Below are 18832 nucleotides of genomic sequence, written 5' to 3' on the forward strand. Positions count from 1 at the left end.
CTCTCTCTCCCTCTCTCATTCTCACAACACACCAACATGATTTTCAAATACAATAAAATTTTCTTCTCTTCCTATCAACGGATGACTGACACCTATTATTGATTATTCTAATCTGCAGTTTGATATACTATGGGATGCACTGTCTGGCCAAGAACACCTCCAACTCTTCGCTACTATTAAAGGCCTATCCCCCGCTTCTATAAAATCAGTATGTCTTCTCCAGGCCTGAAATTGTTCTGTACAACCAATGATTATGTGTGTGTGAAATATTTGAAGTTAGCATTAGCTATTTCGAATACTTCCTCTCATTCCTTTTAATTCAAGTTCTTCTGAAAAAAATGTAGATTACCCAGACTTCATTAGCAGAGGTGAAACTCACGGATGCAGCCAAAGTGAGAGCTGGAAGTTACAGTGGAGGAATGAAGCGCCGTCTCAGTGTTGCAATTGCGCTTATTGGTGACCCTAAGTTAGTCATTTTGGATGAACCTGTATGTACAAAAGTATTTTCCTTTCATGCATATACTCTGTTGACATGATTACAAGATTAATCTTTCATTTTAATTTCATAGACTACTGGTATGGATCCAATAACAAGAAGGCATGTGTGGGACATAATTGAAAATGCAAAAAAAGGGCGTGCCATTGTTCTTACGACTCATTCTATGGAAGAAGCTGACATTCTAAGTGACCGCATAGGAATCATGGCAAAAGGAAGGCTTCGCTGCATTGGCACCTCAATCAGATTGAAATCACGCTTTGGTACTGGTTTTATTGCTAATATCAGCTTCTACGGAAACAATGAACGTAGTCCTACCAATGGTGATGCGATATCTACAGAGCATCGTGAGGAAGTGAAGAAATTCTTTAAGAATGTGAGATGAATTGTTATAATGATTTAAAAATTTTCCATGACTAGTATGAGTTTTTAACCACTGAAATCTTTCGACAGTATTTAGATGTAGAGCCAAAAGAGGAGACCGATAACTTTATAACTTTTGTGATTCCCCATGACAGAGAGGCGCTCCTGACAGTAAGCTTTCTTTCCTTGGCTTCGTCCATCTCCTTTAAATTTCTCTATGACAGGGTTTGGATATTAACTGTTTAAATACCGATTGGCTTGGAAACAGAATATTATTGGAATTTCCTAGTTTAAGTTGATCCCCATTGGCTGAAATTTTTGTCGAGTCACAATATTAACTCTGGTTTTGCTGACCATGTAAAGTTCTGTATCTTTAGTTCGTTTCAAACTTGGTAGACTTAATGATAATTAATTTGAATAGACTTTAGCTAACTTATCTAGTGTCTTAAAAGAGAACACCAATACTTCATTATAAATGACAGACTGTTGAACAAATTCCTTGTTGGCTTAAAGGGGAAAAACGATTTAACTGTGAAACCTGTTTTAATAGTTTGGGACTAGGTTCTTGGTTACCTAAGTAATTCCTTTCTTCTAGAAAATATATAAAATGAATCCTGTGTATCTCTTTAATGTTACAGTTTATGATTGTAATCAAGGATAACACCTATATTTACATTCCCCGTGGACATATAAGTTGCAATACAATCATGTGGGCATACTACATGTATTTGATAGAAAGCTGAATATTGTTTAGGTAACGTAGAAACAGGCAGGCTCCACCGCACCAGTGTGACCTATATATTAGTGGGAATGGCAAACATGATCACGAATCGTGCTTAATTATATGGGATACATTGTCTTATATATTCATATTGCTTTCCAAACAGAATTTCTTTTCAGAGCTCCAAGAGAGAGAAAAAGAATTTGGCATTTCTGACATCCAGCTTGGTCTTACAACTCTCGAAGAAGTTTTCTTGAATATTGCAAGACAAGCAGAGCTAGAAAACGCTACAGCTGAAGGGAGGCTAATAACCCTGACCTTAACATCTGGGGAATCTGTGCAGGTCAGTGGAGCAGTATTTTGCTTCAAATTTTTCTACCCTGAGGCATATACCTCTAAAAGCGTTGAGTTGTAATTGGTTCTATGAATTTCTGATGTAGTGAATATAAAAAACTTGTATATTTATTATACCTGATCACAGTAGTCAATGTTGCAGAAATTACCCTTCTGCTTTCCATTTCAATGAGTTGCAACTAATCTTTTTCTGCTGACCAATACAATAAACATGCAGATTCCCGTAGGAGCTAGGTTTGTGGGAATTCCAGGAACAGAATCCGTGGAAAATCCAACAGGGTTTATGGTAGAAGTTTACTGGGAGCAAGATGATACTGGGACCCTATGCATTTCTGGCCACTCGCAGAAGGTTCCTATTCCTCCTGGCGTTCAATTATCATCCTCACCTTCTGCAAGAAACCGTAGATATTTAAGCCGGGCAGGACCAATTAATGGAATTGTGATTGATCCAAGTCAAGTTAGTCCAGGTGATTTTCAGCGATAATGTACAGAGAGAAACATCATGTCCTATTTGTTTTATGTTTGTTTTCAGCAATATCTTCAGCAATTATGTTTGAGGTACTTTCTTTCACTACATTTATACACCTCAAGCACATTTAATACCAAAAGTATTTCAAACATGATTGCTTCCAAAAAGATGTGCGGGAAAAACAAAATAAAATAAGGCATGGTGAGTTATGTCCTGGGCGGCTGTGTTTAATGTATACAATTTTTTTCTTGGATTTTTTAAATTTATTTTATATAGTTTAATATCTCTTCAGTTGTAGAAATATGATAAAATAGTATTACCAGAAAAGGGCAGAGTACATGTTTTTTGGCCATTGGCACCATGTTGGACTAGTATGTAGAGATAAACTATTTTCACTATTTTAAAGAGTTTTTTTTTTCTTCTTTTATGATATGTATAATTACTTAAATTTAAGTCATTTTCATTCTTTTATTTGATTTGTAGTTTTGAATTAAAACTCAATGATGCCATGGATGATCAATAAGAAAGCATCAGTTTAATTTTGTGTGTTCGGTCAAATTCTATAAATTGTTTTATTAAATAAGTAATTTACAAATTAGAAAGTTGTAATTTGTAGAGGAAAGCTTTTTACAAGTATTGTAATGGTTTTTCTTCTGGCGATCTTAAAAAAAGTGTTAGAATTTGAAGTGTTTTAGTTCTAAATCAGCAGTCAATTCTGTGTAAAGGAGCTTAGTTGAATTTGTTTAAATGACACTTAATCACGTATTAGTAAATTAGGGATTTGAAGGTAATTAAACTTGGAGAGTATTTGAAGAAGTGACGTGAGATTCTATTTCTAAGTTGAGGTGATTTGAGAGGATAAAGAATGCATATATACTAATAATGATAATAACAAAAGTAATAATAATAATAATAATAATGAAATATACATTTTTTTATAATGATAATAATAATGTAGAAAATAATTCACATTTAAATAAAATACTATAATAAAAGTTATAATGTCAAAAGTAATAAATTAATAATAGTATTAATTTATTTATAAGTCAATATTTAATGAAAATTATTTTTAATCAATCACATTTTATTTTAAATTAACTACACCTGTTAACCTTTTTATAAAAAAATATTCATGTTTTATTTAAAATTAATTTTAACTAGTTATATTTTACTTTTTTTATTAATTTTAACCATAAAGACAAATATGATCTTAATGTATTAAACAAATTTATCTTTCACATCTATCAAATTATTGAAACTTTTATAAATTTTACCTTTAATTTTTCTATTTCCATTTCTAAATTCTTTTAGAAAAAAACATCACTTTATCCTTTATTCTCTCTCAAAGTAGAAGAATTATCATACTCAAGATGAGCATATCCAGTATAATTCAAATTTAATATTTTAAATTTAAGATCATTTAATTTATTTGGTTAATCAGATTTTAGTTGCGAGTTAATTCGATCACATTTTTTTGAATCGCGAATTTATATTAAATTAATATTTTTAATGAAAAATATTATTTTTATTTTGAATAGATAACATAAATGTAATAAATTTTTAACCAAAGCGACATATATATTTTTAATAATAAACTATGATTTTATATAACTTACTACTAAGTTTTAACAAAAATAGTATCATATTAAAAATAAATTAAAATTTAAAATATATTTACAAATATATAAATATTAAAATATAAATTTGGATTGTTTTGGATGTCATAAAATTTCAATTTGTTATCCAAACCCAACTACAATTATCTATTTTACTTAATTTTATTTATCCAACATTATCTTTTATCTCATCCAACGTTCAAATTTACTTTGGACCCTCATGCTTAACCGAAAAAGGATGGTTAGATTTAACCATTATCATTTTTTTTAATTTGGCCCTTTTTTAAAATTAAAATTACTATCTATAATAAAAAAATTATCTATTGAATAAATAAAAACTATCTACAATAACATACTAAAATTTATTTATACTTTATTATTTTTTGTTATCATGAAAAAAAGGATGAATACAAATGCTTTCCACTAGTGCATAAGAATAATAATAATAACAATGATTTTACTTTAGAAAGAAAATAAAGAAATTTATCATTACTTTAGAAAGAAAATAAAGAAATTTATTGAAGCAAAATAATAAAAGAATAAAAAAGAGAAGGGCAAAAATGCATGGTAGGGACCTTTATCCATTTGAATAAGGTAAATAGAAATCACTTATGACACTTAAGTTATCATAACTTAGCCCTTAACAACTATGTTTGATCACTTAAGCTATATTTAAGTATGCTTAAGTAAGTATGAATAAAAAGTTTAGAACCTTTTAACCTCTAACAAGTATGTTATATCACTTAAGCAAGTCACTAATGGTGCTGAAGTAATAATAGGTGAGAAGGTAGTAAAATTTAATGGATTTTAAAAGCATGAATTATATACTCTAATCACTTGAAACAAAGTGTTATAAGAGCACAGAAATTAAGGTTCAACTTAAGCACCAATTATAAGACACTTTTGAGCACTTAAAAGTGACTAATATTGTTTTGCTTAAGTGGTGTTGGAACATATACAATAAGGTTTCACTTAAGAAATAAACTAGGTTGATGATGACGAGTTAACCCTTGAATTGTATGTTATAACTTTCATTATTAAATGTGTCTCATTCATTCATGCATATAAGATCATAACATTCTTAATCTTCACAAAAGTGTTTAATGATTTTAGAAATTTGTTAAGAAAGGTTTTATGAGCAAATTAATATATTATTTGTTGTAATAATTTATTATCATAAATTGGATAAATAATTATCATTAATAATAATTAATTATGGTTTAATCAACATAATTTATTTTAGAAACACATCTTTTAATGATAATCAATTATTTCTTTGAATAATAGTTGATTGTTAATTCTTTAAAATGTCATTGTTTTCATGGTTAATAGATTATTTATAAAAATAATTTTCAGTTTAACCATTTAATTAAAATGTTTCATGCATAACTTTCATTGATAATAAATTATATCTAAAGACAACTTATTATCTAGGTGGTCTTGGTTGAACCTCCAAACAGTTTCGTCCTACCTACCTGACAATCCTGATTGAATCTTCCATGCAGTTCTCTACCGCCTACCCAATTTGGTCTTGGTTGAACCTTTCATGTAGTTTCTTACTGCCTACCCGACGGTTTTGGTTGAACCTTCCATACAGGTTCCTACTGCCTACCCGAATGCTCATTGAACATTCCATGAAGTTTCCTGCCACCTACACAAACGGTCCTAGTTGAACCTTTCAATCAACTTTCGGGTGCTGAATGAAAGATAACTCTTGGCAACTCACATCTAGTCAGACCCTATATTTAAGTGTTCAAACCTCTTCGTTACTATGCTCCTTGAGACTGTGAGCTACTATACTTTTAAGGTTATTACTAAAGATTCATATTTTCTTTGTACTTACTTTACAACTATTTTACTAAATTTACTGAAGTTTTTCACATGTCTTCCAATCATGAGAAAACTAGGGGGTTGGTGTACTATAGAGGACCTGATGCTACCCAACCACAAGTTGGTCAATTCCTACTTGGCCATAAGCCATCCTGTTCTTGCTCGACCACAATCTATAATACTCTCTTCATGTTATTCTTTAACTTGGCATAATTTGTATCAACAATAAATTGGTCATTAGGTCCATCTTGACCCTATAGGTAAGAGTCAACAATATTCATAATTAGTCTATAAATAGTATATCTATCGAAGTAAATAGGACACATTTATTTTTTACAACATCAATTGTTATTTTAAGCATCCTACTAACTTGAACGTTAGAATGTCTTTTACAAACACTACCATTTATCCATAAAGGACGAGCACCGAGAAAATGAGGAAAGAAAACCCACTTGATAAATAAAAGATTAAAGAAATCCATAAAGATTATCTTCAAGAATACATTTTACTCTGCAAATAATTGATTTAATTAATTATACCAATTAACAGTTAAAACTCGAATCTCACATTTTAGATAACTATGATAATAAGAGTTGTTTGGTTTTTAAATATATGAATGGAGCTCCTTCCACCTTCTTGATTTCATTTTCTTATAATTTGTTCCGTTTCAATTCTAATAAATTATGTTTTAATTTGTGTTTTCACTAAAAATTCCAAAATTTAATTTCTAACAAAAACGCACTAAAGATTGAATATAGTATACATTTATCCTTTTAAAAATCAACCTAAATTATACTCTACAATACAAGTTTTTAAAATACTTTGATTCTTTGATAGACATTTTCCTAGTACTTTCTTTTGAGCATTGTTTAAGGGAGTTGCTTGTGCATCTTCCGTATAATTGCATGTGTAATATGATTGTAATATAGACATTTTAGGATAGTGAAAATAATTATTTAAGGTTGAGTAGACTGATATTTGATGTAAAATCAATCGATTCATACTAGCCTAAAATCTCTTGTACAATCTTTACTTCTTTATCTCTATTATACTTGTTTGCAAAAATCCCATCTCTTAAAGTCCTTGAAAAAATATTTTCAGAATTTGCTAATATTAAAAAATGTTTTAAAAGTTATATCAATTCTCCCCTCTCTTAAATTGAACAACTTCGTATTACTTACAATTACAATTGGTCTTTGATAGTTTTTCAAAAGAAAAAGAAAAACCACAAATCTACAGTGAAACGTTACTTTTCATACTAGTTTGGGCTTCACTCCATTTAAAGTGGCTTATGGAAGAAATCTTTGCACACAACAAACAATACTGAATATAAACGTTAACAATCCCCTTATTTTCTTCATTTGTTACTTCCGCTATTACATTGATATCAGTTTCTATATTAATAATAAAAATTAGATCATATTATTGAGCAAGTCACTGTATTGAAAGGTATTTTTAGTTACACTAGCTAGACCCTAATCATGCATCACAGGCTTGCAACAATAAATGTAACAATGTGATCCCTCCTTCACTAAATAGAAAAAGAAGTTTCTTGAAAGCTGAAGAAATCTCGTCTGAGAGTATTCTCATGTTACCAGATCATTTTTGTCCAAACACAAGCTTGGGAACACCAATAATGTTTATGATCACACACTGGGATAAAAATACAATATGGACAGCCAAGACAAACAGAGCATAGACTTGTAATGTTGCAACATGCAAAACTTAAAACCTATGTTGTACAACTCACCACCCAGAATGCAGGAAAAATAAGCTGATCAAACCAGGCCATACAACGACCCCATCGTTGCATCAACTTTCATCACATTGACTCAAGGACGTTCAACATCTCAATCCCTGAAAACCAGGGTTCCCTTGCTCACCTCCTCCACTCTGCTTGAATTACTTTACCTGCAAGATGAATAGACAAGTTTATGATTATCAATCACGAGCAAACAAAGGCATCCGCCAGCATATAGTGGATTCATTCTGGAAATTATAACTTTACTTCTGCTAAGTTGATTTTTTTTTTTTTTGTTTGGAATAAGCAGTTAAGACACTAAACTATAAAGTATAGAGTACCAGAAACTTTCTCAGCGACATTCATCCAACTTGAGATTGGATACGTGTCTTTAAACTAACAATTCATTTTTAAAACTCTTCGAAAAATGGTATGGGTGAATCATAACGTGACATTGTCAAATTCCTAGATGTGTGAAGTACTATGTCATACCATTCCCTCCTTTAGAAGATGCTATTGATCTGTCACTTTTTTTACTTTCTTTGCCACCTGCTGGAACTGATCTCTGTGTCCTAGGTGATTGCGAACTAATCTTGTTGCCAGTTGAAGATGGCAGAGAATGTCTCCCAGAACCAGTAGTGTTGTTTTTCTCAGTTCCATCTTCTCCAAACCTTGGGGACCCTGACCCTAGTGCCCTCAACTTTGCCTTGGCGGATTCAGTTGCTGCCATATAACTTGGTACTTTTGGACTATTCTTTAAGCCATCTTCCCCATTCTCCTGTTTCGTCAAATTTGATGCTTTACGGGTAGGTTTCTGGTTTTCATTACCTGTCAGATCTTTATGACTCAAATCTCCATTTGTTAATAGGGAGTTGTCTTCTTTAAAAATAGCCTCTGGTAGATTGCCTAGCCCATTTTGAACTTCATCACGAGAAGTGTTTCTATCTTTAGTAGTGGTCTCTGACAAGGGTTCAGATTCTACAGACACTTGATAATTACTTGGAATGTCAGACACTTCCTTGTTAACCAATGGTCTTGGAGTAATTTCGATATCAGACACATCAGAGATAGTCAAAGTTTCTTCCTTCTTGATCTTTTCCTCAGAAGTAATGATCACTTGTTCTGAACCATTATTACCTGGAATGACTGTTGTGATTTCCAAATGCTGCTTTAGAGTCTCAGACTCAACTTCTGGCTGAACAGCACTCTCAACAACAGGGTTATGAATCTTTCTCAAGTTGCGTTTAACCTTTTCAAGCTCACTTTGTGGATTGTCTTGCTCTGGATCTGACACCTGGTACGGTGTTTTCCTGGAATTACGTTTAGGTTTCTCAAATTCAGGATTTGTTTGCACTGGGACTGGTTCAAAACTAGCAACAGGAAGCTTCCTGTTAGTGCGTCTTGACTTGGAAATATGAACTTCTCCATTTGAAATATTACCCTGCTTTCTCTGAGATTTTGAGTCTCGAATTTTCTTAGGTTGGGAAACTGGTTTCCAAAAGCAAGATAATGACCAGCGCTCCAACCAGCTTAACACTGAATTTGGATCTCCACTAACATATTGCAAGCGCAGGGCCATTATTGTAATTGATGAAGCAAGAAGCTGAAACAAGAAGTCCACATTTTCACTAGCTCATTTTGAGTAAAACAGATCAAAACACAAATTTGATAGAAGAAACCCTTTTAATTTGAGGTTTAGATTTAACTAAAGTAAAAATTATGGTAAGACAATTGCACATAATGACATCCACTTAGAGGAAATTTAAACATGTTCATGTGTAAACTTGTAAAATATACAAAAGCACAGGTTTTAAAGTAATGTAAACCCTTTCTGGCTTAGCTTCATGCTCAAGGATACCAATAGTCAGTTCTAGTATTAAAAGACGTGTAATTCTTTCACCTTTCTTAACATCTGATTTCATCACTCCATTGATAAAGAAAAAAACACCACATTCTTGAGAAATAAAAGACAACTTATGTTTGTATCCGAATTTGAAATCCTTTACAGTTGAGAGCAATTAAACGGTTCCACTTACTCAGAAAAAACAAAAGAGAAAAGTACCCCGCTGTTCTATTAACCAAGGGGATCTAAAGTATCCTTTCAAGTTTAAAACTATAGTATTGTCACCTCAAAATTTATAGTACTGTTCAATCACAAATGGACTCCATCCAGAATACGCCAAACTCAAAAATAAATATTTGTATCTCATGCATGGCATAGTTCAAGTTACCTTACGGATGAAAGTATTTGCAGACAACTTAGAAATTTTTGTGGAAATACCAACCGGCTCACCAAGTTTGCCCTCCTGAAGCACAAATGCATAACACACTCAGAGGGAAAAATATCAGCGCCAAGAATAATAGAAAAGAAAGAAAAATAAACAAAAGAAAAGAGGAATTATGGTTGGGATGTTATAGTATTAACATCACAGGACACTGGCCTCTTGTATTTGTACATGCTTTGGGTACCCGTTTTTGTATAATATTGTCTTAGACTGACCAAAAAGAATAGAAAACGGAATTCTTGGTAAACCTACTTACAATTTAGGAATAATTAATTACTGAAGTTGCTAGGTCATAATTCGGAAATCATAAACCTCTATTATAAGTTTTTGAGCATCATTGACCAGTGGAGTGATTAAAGGTTCCCATATTTACCAAGAATTCCCCTTTTGTAATTTTCCTAGAAGATTTATTACACAAAAATAATCCTTCCTTCCGTATCTCTACATGATTCAGTCATGAAATTGGTGCTAACAATACCTGATTGGTGAACAATCCACCATAAAAGAAAGTCATTAGAAATTTCACATCTCATTTGATAAATACATATTATTCACTTTTCCCATTATTACATTCTATACAACTCAATAAGATGTAAAAAAAATTGAAGAACACAATTCTTAACAAGTTTAGCTAAAAAAAATGTACTGGGTGATAAGAGGTCATCCTGAATCTAGTAATAGTTAATTCAAAAGTACCCTCATTTTAAATGTCCTGCCTGTTCAGCCAAAATGTGTACATTTAATTGGACCATTTTGTTTTAATTTATTCTATAAAGTCAGGTACATCATTAATGCACGTAATCAGAAAAACACCTTAAACAATAGAAATGAGATGATAAATCATTGATAATTTACACATTCTTAGAGAACAGTACCAGAGGCTTAAACAGACCACGCTTCTGATGGATTTCAAATCCAACATTAGACTTCCTAATCTTTAGTCCACGGGCAAGTGCTTGAAACTTTACAAACCCATACATACAGCATAATGTAACAACTGCTTGTCTCCTAACTAGGTGCCCACGAATAAGTGCTTGCAACCTTATTATGCCTTTTAGAGCCCTAAATGCCCTGCGAGCCTTCACAAGAGATGCTTCCATTAGCTAATATCAAATATTACAATATTCATTCCTGATACAATCAAAACTCTACAAACATCTTTCCAATTTGCTAAAAATGTTCATGTGCCAGCTCTTACAATAAGATGCTAACGAATATCAGGAAAGTAGTATAAAAATTAGGATTTCAATTTATTTCTCAACAAAATACGAATTCAGTGGAAAGAATCTCATGAAAATGCAAGCTGGGATGGTAGATAACTGACAGGAAAACATATGTGAATTGACTAACATTAAGAAAATTATTAGAACTTTTATTTTAAAAAACAAGTTATTTGCTATCCTGACTTATTGGTCAACCTTATATATAATACTTTATAAAACAAAATAAAAAAACCGATAAAAAAATTTGGGGAGGGGATTGATGAGAACTTGGGTATTATGGGATGCCTAAATCATACATTACATAGTATGGGATGCTGGATGAAGTATTTAAGTGTTAGATTCTACCCTTTATTGTTAGCTTTTGTGGGGTGGGTTCTCCTAGTGCTTGGGTACTTATCAAGGGTATAGAAGTCAAGTGATTCTAACTCTAAATAACACACTTGATTTTAAACACCTTGTTCTCGAGTTTTAACTCTAACTCTTCCAAAGAACCTTAGAAAGGGAAAAGTACTGCCCGAGATGAAAAATCATGGATACTGAACAGGAGAAATGCATAAATAAACGACAACCAAAGACATGTTAGGAAAAACTCAAGTTCTACTTGACTAGAGATAAGACCAAAATAGTTTGTATAAATAGGAGACAATGTAAACTTCATAAGTTGGTTTTGTGACAATAAGTTGGACTTAAATCCAATTTCTAAAATGGTATCGAAGTTACAAAGTTTATCCTAGATTTATTAATGGATTACCTATCAGGCTCAATAGTATTAGAAACGAGGGGCTATATTGGGAAAAACTCAACTCCCATATTAACGGGAGATAAGGTCAAAGTGTATAAATGGGAAGCAACCCTCATTTCGTAAGCTAATTTTATGGGATTGAGTTAGACCAAAGTAGTGTATAATGTATAACTCAATATTGTAATGTTGAGTTGGACCCAAATCCAAATTCTAAGAAGCTGATACAAAAATTCCCCCCGCCATGATCTAAGCCTCCAATTCAGCCTCAAAATTCAATTATGCTACTCCACTATTCTGCCTCTACCCCAAAATTCATGTTTCCCTTCCCCTTTTCCATCATGGCATAATTCTCCTTTACAATAATACCTAGCTGCCAACTGCACATTCTACAATGTTTTCCCATTATTGTTCCCTCCTTACTCCTAGCAGCATTCCTATTTCTCCTCTCACAAATAATTTCCATCTTTGTATGTTGTACGTGTGAGATAGGCTCACCAGACCTCAAGTGAGATATTATGACAATTAAATTTACAATCAGAATAGAAAATAAGCTTCACAGTCAATTTATCCTTTAGCAGTCTAGTCCAAGATATAACCCCAGAGTACACTTCAAAATTCTAATGTTCTATACTAAACAATTAAAGGAATTCAGTTACTTAATGTTCTCGAAAACAGTGAGACACCTACCAAGTAACCCCTGAAAGCAGCTTGTGTCTTTATTGCTGCTACCTCCTGCCTAATTTTCTCTGGATCAGGTGGTGCATCTGGATCAACAGGTCCTATACTGTCTCTTTCTTGATTCTCAGGTAAAATAACTTCTGATTCTTCATTCTCCAGTTCAAGGTCCTCCTCATTTGTAGCAATCTCGATGTGGTTTGGGTCTAAGGCCAAACCGTTCTCCAACACGTTGGAAGTAACCACTGCTTCTCTTTTATTAACAATCTTCCACATGAAATTACAGCAAAAGAAGTCAGAAGTTAAAATCAGGAACGTCCACACATGCAAATTTTTTTTTCTTAGGCCAACAATTATGTCATTTAAATGAAAATTACCGATTCACACATGCAAGTAATATGAAATATATTTTAACATTGATTAGAGTTTTGCTTTAACTAATTGCTTTACCTCTCTTCCCTTTGACATATTTGATCTGGAAGACTTTTTCCCAAATAGTACAGTTTTGATCCATTTTCCTGGTGATTTTCCCATTCTGAGATTACAACCTGCAGCAGAAAAACGGTTAACCTAATCTCCACATTTCAAATGGTTCACTAAGAAAGTAAACAACTACTCAAAAACAAAAGATACACTTATCAAGAAAGTACGCAAGATGAATACTAAATAATATTGTCCAATTTAGATACTTTGGTTATTGCAACTAAGATTAAGCAGTGAACCGATGTCACAGGTTGTATAATGACCCCACAGCGTTGTACCGTCGAGATACACAAATCATTATGGTCAACGAGCAGCAGAAAATTAAATTTTGGAACTTGTGAGATAAATTCTTATAATTAGCAATTATAGGTCAGCGTAGACACCACTTGACCACAGAACTCAAAAAAATAAATTCTCAAACACTTACTTATCGGAAGTACTCACATAATATAAAGCAAGAGTATTAAGATATGGAGACATATCAGTTCTGAAAGTAGAAAATATACGTTATATCAAGATGTTACACAATTTCAAACGCAGAATTGCATATTATAAGAGAATATGATTTAGGAGTCTCTGTCAAGAAAGAAATTGTATCACTTGAGGGGGAGCGGGTATAGAAACTGTATCAAATGAGTATCTCATTTGATTTAACGGCTAGGAACTATTATTAAATACTTACACCGGTAACTTTAAAATTCTGGGTGGAGTGGTTAACAGCTTTTGTTACAAGGAATAAAATCTTATCTTTTCCGTAATGAATAGGTAATTAACAAGAGAACGATTTTGCCACTAATGATTGACAAAGTGGGGTGACATGCTCACCAGTTAGCAAAATTCATAGCATAAAGAGAAAGGTAGGCAGTGTAATCCAGGCTTTGAAACAATAAGTAAAGGGCAATCATGACCAACAACTATGAACAGTATAAAGCCATAATGATCAAAATTGATCCCATCTATTCTCTTACGCAATAATAATACTGCACCTAATCATGGGCCACCGCACTCATTACCTTAATATGTTGTTGTCACCGACAATAATTCTGCACGAAAACAAAATACCCCAGTCCCCTGACCGTTACCAACTGGAATTTTCACGAAAACCTCCACAATTACAGTTTACCAATAATAAACAAGACACAAACACCGAGCAAGTGTTCAAACCGAAGGAAATCAAACACACAACAAAGAAAAGACATAATTAGAATGAACAAGATCTGCAACAAGCAGGGGAAAACTAAACATATGAAGCTGATGCAGGGTTAGATCTGACAATTACCCGAGAAACGTCAAAGCTCTTGGTCTCAAATCTCACAATTCCTATCAAACACAAGCACATTGGAAGTAAATATGATACTAAAAAATTAAAACATTCATTGTTCTTCTTCTCCTAGCTTTTTCCACAACAATAGCATAAGAAGTAGCATTAAGATATTCAGTGGGGAAGATAATAAGAACAGGTAAGGAGAGAAAGAAACACGAGAGAAAAAGTTTGTGTACCGTGGAAGAAGTGAAACCGAAAATGAGAACTAAGAGAGTAAAATGTGACCTAAAGCTTCATCAATTTATGAGTTGTTGCATTTGCATGCTGTCATGTCTCGTGAAAGTTAAATTGGAAAAGAAAAAATAAAAAAGAAAATGTCTGAAACTGATACTGAAACTGAGAAAAGCTTGGATTATTTGTTCCGTTTGGACAAGGACGGCGTGTGGTCAACACTAACCGAATATTTGGCGGCAATTCTTCTTGGAACCGTTGATGCGATGACTTATTGATCATACGGTGAAGAGTGCAGCTCGCGAAACGGTGCGTTTAAGTGCTCGTTAAGAGGGCTGGCCGCAGTGGTTGTGGTGGGAGTGCAGGTGCAGTTACTTCGGAACCAAGTGTCCCAGCTCCTTTATTGCGAAATGACTTCGGTGCCCTTGAGTGGAAATACGAATCTCACGCGCGGAGGGGCGTTTTGGGGTATGTGAGGCATGGGAAGTGGGAGGGAGAGAGTGGGGGTGAAGGTGAAGCGCGTGGGGACGCGTGTGGAGTCAGTTGGTAGATGAGAGCCATGCTGGCATGAAGGGACCTGCTGTGTCGGGATGGTACTAAGAGTGGATAATTAGGGTACGACAAAACAAAGAAGCATTTTTTCTATTTTTGTTTTAAGGAATATTTACTTTTGTTGTTATGAATGGGTAGATTTATTTTATAAAAGTTAGAATTAACTTTAATTTGTGCTGTAATTTTAATTCTTGATATAATTTACTGTACTCTCAAATCTTGAATTCTTTCTCTCCAAAATAATATTTTTAAAAAAATAAAATAGATTCAAGTTGACTTTATCAAATAACATATTTAGTTTTTGTTGTGAATTTGAAGAAGAGTAATTGAGAAGATTTGATGATAAATTTTTGTTGTTATTTATTTGAATAGATTTGAAGGTAAATGATAGTAAATTTAGAAAAAAAATTTTAATTTGTCATATATATTAAATTCTACACTAATTCTTACAAATTTTACTTCTAAATATATTTTCATTTACCTTTAAATTTATTTAAATAAACAATAATAAAAAAATTTCTCTCAAATTCTTTCCATTATTCTTTTCTAAATTCACTTAACTGAACAAGATTTTAGTGTCTAAGTTGGGGACTCGTTTATCGTGAAACCGAATTTTAAAAAGAAATATAACACTGAAAATAACTATTCACTGTATTGTGAATACAATAGAAGACTCTCTCTATTAAAGGTAAAGCATTTTAAAATATACTTTAAACATAAATAATATATATATATATATATATATATATATATATAATAATAAAAGTTAAAATAACATTTTTATGGTCTTTTTATACAGTAGATCACCACACAAAATATATACAATAATAAGTTATTGAAATAAATTTTTGACATGAAAAAATGTATATTAAATTTAACACTTCAGTACTAATTTAGTTTTTATTTTCATTGACTTGTTTAATTTAGTTTTAACTTTTTTTTAATGTAATTTTAATTTTTGTTAATTTTGTTTGATCAACAGATACTAAACGGTATATAACATGTCCGTTGATGATTTTTTAACTTTTTTTTTAATTTCTTTTTAATTTTATAAATTATTTTAATTTAAAGAAATATTTAAATGTCAAGACAACAACATTTATATTTAATTTGATTTCTATTTTTTTTAATTTAGTTTCGTTTTCTTTTAAATAAAGTAATTTTGTCTTTGATCAAATTTAATTTTTTTATAAATATTATATTGATATTTAATTAAAATGTGAATTTTAATAAAATATTAGTATAATATTTATATAAAAACTAAATTTGATGTAGGATAAATTTATTTTATCTTTAAAAAATTGAAACTAAATTGATAAAAAATAAGGAATATAGTGAATATAGGAACTAATTGAAATATAAAACTCTGATCTTGACATGTTGCACGATATTAACTTCACACGTAAATATTTTTTAAAATTAAAAAATAAAAAATTTACAAAAATTAAAAAACTATGAATTAATATGTCGTAAGACTATTCACAGTCAGTTAATTATTTAAACGTGTTATAAAAAATATCAAATTAAATAAAATTGACAAAAAAAAATTGGATGAAATTAAAGAAAATAAAGATTAAAACTAAATTGAATAAACTCAATAAAAATAGGAATAAATTAGTATTTAAACCTAAATTTAATTAGTAATATAAACATTATAATTTCAATCAAATACAAGCATCTAAATTATACATGAATTTATATATAAAAAGATATTGAACAAATGAAATATCACACAATGCCTTCTAAAAGACTTTCATTGAGTATGTATAATCGGATACAATAATCTAATTCAAACTAATACTTTGATTTACAAGTAAATATAATAATAATGAATCAAGGAAAGTTGTTATAACCCAAGTTTGGTCATTTACATAGAATTCAAAAATAAAGAATCACATAATTTGATTGATTGAAAATAATCATTAGCTTTTCAATTATTGTGAGGTTTCGTCACACTCAATATGAAAGACTATATATTAAAGAAAAGAAATCAGAGAAAAGATAGAGAAGATTTTCTTCGTTAGAGAGTAGGAAAATATGAAATGGAGATGAGGTTTTCTCTTTTCTTTGAAGGGAAAGGGGGAAAGACAATAAAAACACAAGAAATAAAAAAAAATTATATTAGAGAAAAATAAATTAAATTTATTAATTAAAAATATTGAGTATAAATTTTAATTACTTTGAGAGGGGAGGAAAATAAAAAATAATTTAAGAGTGAATAGATTTTGGTTTTGTAAGTTAATTTGAAAAAAAAATATCGTATTAGTTTTTATAAAAAGAAATGAAATATAAAGTAAAATTACAAAATTGAGTACACGTTTACTATCATTCTTATTATAATTTATTTAAAAAATTTTAAGAATTGCAACAGAAAACATAAATTGAGTCAAAATATAAAATGTATTTTTTATAATTATACTAAGAATTAAAAGTATTATATAAAAAAGGTAATAGAAAAATAACAAATTAAAAATGTTAAGACTAAATTTTAATTGACTTCAGAGAAGGAATAAAATAAAAATAATAATTTAAGGTGAAAAAGTTTTTACTTTTTAGTATAATCAAGAATAAAATTTATTATTATTATAATAGTTTATAAATGAAAAAGAAAACGTAAAAACTTATATTATTATTATTTTTATTATTTATTATTATAATTGATTTGAAAGAATCTTTAGAAATGCAATATAAATTATAAAATTAGTAAAAATGTAAAATGGAATTTTTGTATTTATACTAAGAATTTAAATTATCATGCAAAAAAGGTAATTCAAAATAACAAATTAAAAATGATAAGATTAAATTTTAATTAGACTTGAGAGAAGGAATAAAATAAAAAATAATTTAAGGTCACAAAGTTTTGATTTTTTAGTATAATTGAGAATAAATTTGCTTATTATTTTTATAATGGTATGTAGATAAATAGAATGAAAGACAACAAAAATTATAAAATTCTATAACTAATGTCAATAATAATTTAATAATAATTTTATCATATGATTAATTATAATTGCTTGCAATTAAGAATCTTAACTTGGGCAGTGGATATTGTAGTAGTTGTGACATTGACAAGAAATATATAAATTGATAATGTATTATTCTATATACTCTTTCAAGTGTTGAACAAAAGTATATGCATTAAATGATTATATGACGATTGTTCACATTAGTTGTTATATATGTTAATATATTTTACATATTTTGTTTTTCAATTTTCATCTAGTCATCCCAACATGTCAAGTTTGTTAGAAAAGATCTTTTGAAACAAATAAAATTGTGGTGTCATTTAACTACTGCAAATGATGAGAATGCATATTTTTTAAAATTGAACATAATTATAGGCTTCAATTAAGGTGGAGGGTTACAAGTCTTTATATGAATTCCAATTAATTACAATTAATGGATGTCTCAAATAAACTTTTTAATTTAATTTTTTTTTTATTGTTTGATCACATTGAATGTGATCAATCATAAACCTCTACCCTAAGAGGAGAGGGACATTTCTCAAGTTTAGAAGTTTTCTACCACTCCATTTACAAACAAGGGAGTATGATGATTGTTAGGTGAAAATAGGTGTAATGTATGACATGTTATGTCCATTATTGCTTTAGTGATGAACACTCACCCATTCTTTTTACATGGACATTTATTTTCTTGCACATTTTCCTATACAACATAACTAAACAAATTGAACCACAATAGTATCACCTACTTTTGCATATATCAGTAAAAGATATGGTAAGTACATAAGATGTATCTATTTCACGAGGCATCAAAACTCCAATTA

At 30.6% G+C, this 18832-nt stretch overlaps 2 protein-coding genes across 4 annotated transcripts in view; one reads left to right on the top strand and one right to left on the bottom strand.

Moving 5' to 3' along the window:
• Positions 1 to 2813, top strand: part of LOC106757948 (ABC transporter A family member 2) — a 6479-nt gene extending 3666 nt beyond the window's left edge. The window contains exons 11-16 of the mRNA XM_014640811.2: positions 119 to 208; positions 345 to 488; positions 570 to 872; positions 950 to 1030; positions 1747 to 1923; positions 2152 to 2813. Of these exons, the coding sequence (XP_014496297.1) occupies positions 119 to 208; positions 345 to 488; positions 570 to 872; positions 950 to 1030; positions 1747 to 1923; positions 2152 to 2418 (1062 nt within the window). The 3' untranslated portion in view covers positions 2419 to 2813. The remainder of the gene's footprint in view (positions 1 to 118; positions 209 to 344; positions 489 to 569; positions 873 to 949; positions 1031 to 1746; positions 1924 to 2151) is intronic.
• Positions 2814 to 7358: 4545 nt separating this feature from the next.
• Positions 7359 to 14774, bottom strand: LOC106757722 (protein IQ-DOMAIN 31). Of its 3 annotated transcripts, none has more exons than XM_022779447.1 (8): positions 14720 to 14774; positions 14278 to 14318; positions 12966 to 13063; positions 12528 to 12782; positions 10751 to 10954; positions 9822 to 9896; positions 8083 to 9193; positions 7359 to 7760 (listed from the first exon to the last, which is right to left on the bottom strand). In XM_022779447.1, the coding sequence occupies exons 3-8, from the start codon at positions 13047 to 13049 to the stop codon at positions 7729 to 7731; spliced, it is 1761 nt and encodes a 586-aa protein (XP_022635168.1). In that variant the 5' UTR covers positions 13050 to 13063; positions 14278 to 14318; positions 14720 to 14774; the 3' UTR covers positions 7359 to 7728. The 3 variants fall into 3 exon arrangements, with proteins under 3 accessions (XP_022635168.1, XP_014495969.1, XP_014495970.1); XM_014640483.2 differs by lacking the exon at positions 14720 to 14774 and adding an exon at positions 14499 to 14660; XM_014640484.2 differs by lacking the exons at positions 14278 to 14318; positions 14720 to 14774 and adding an exon at positions 14499 to 14660.
• Between the last annotated feature and the right edge of the window lie 4058 nt (positions 14775 to 18832).

Source organism: Vigna radiata, chromosome 3, assembly GCF_000741045.1.
Source record: "Vigna radiata var. radiata cultivar VC1973A chromosome 3, Vradiata_ver6, whole genome shotgun sequence".
In the NCBI taxonomy this organism is placed as follows: Eukaryota; Viridiplantae; Streptophyta; class Magnoliopsida; order Fabales; family Fabaceae; genus Vigna; species Vigna radiata.

Excerpts from the sequence above, each read along its gene's own strand:
- LOC106757722 (XM_022779447.1), bottom strand. The coding sequence starts at position 13,049 with ATGGGAAAATCACCAGGAAAATGGATCAAAACTGTACTATTTGGGAAA. Across the intron at positions 9,194-9,821 it reads CAAATACTTTCATCCGTAAG|CTTCTTGCTTCATCAATTAC; the intron begins GTAACTTGAACT and ends TTCTTGTTTCAG. Across the intron at positions 7,761-8,082 it reads ATCTTCTAAAGGAGGGAATG|GTAAAGTAATTCAAGCAGAG; the intron begins GTATGACATAGT and ends TTCATCTTGCAG.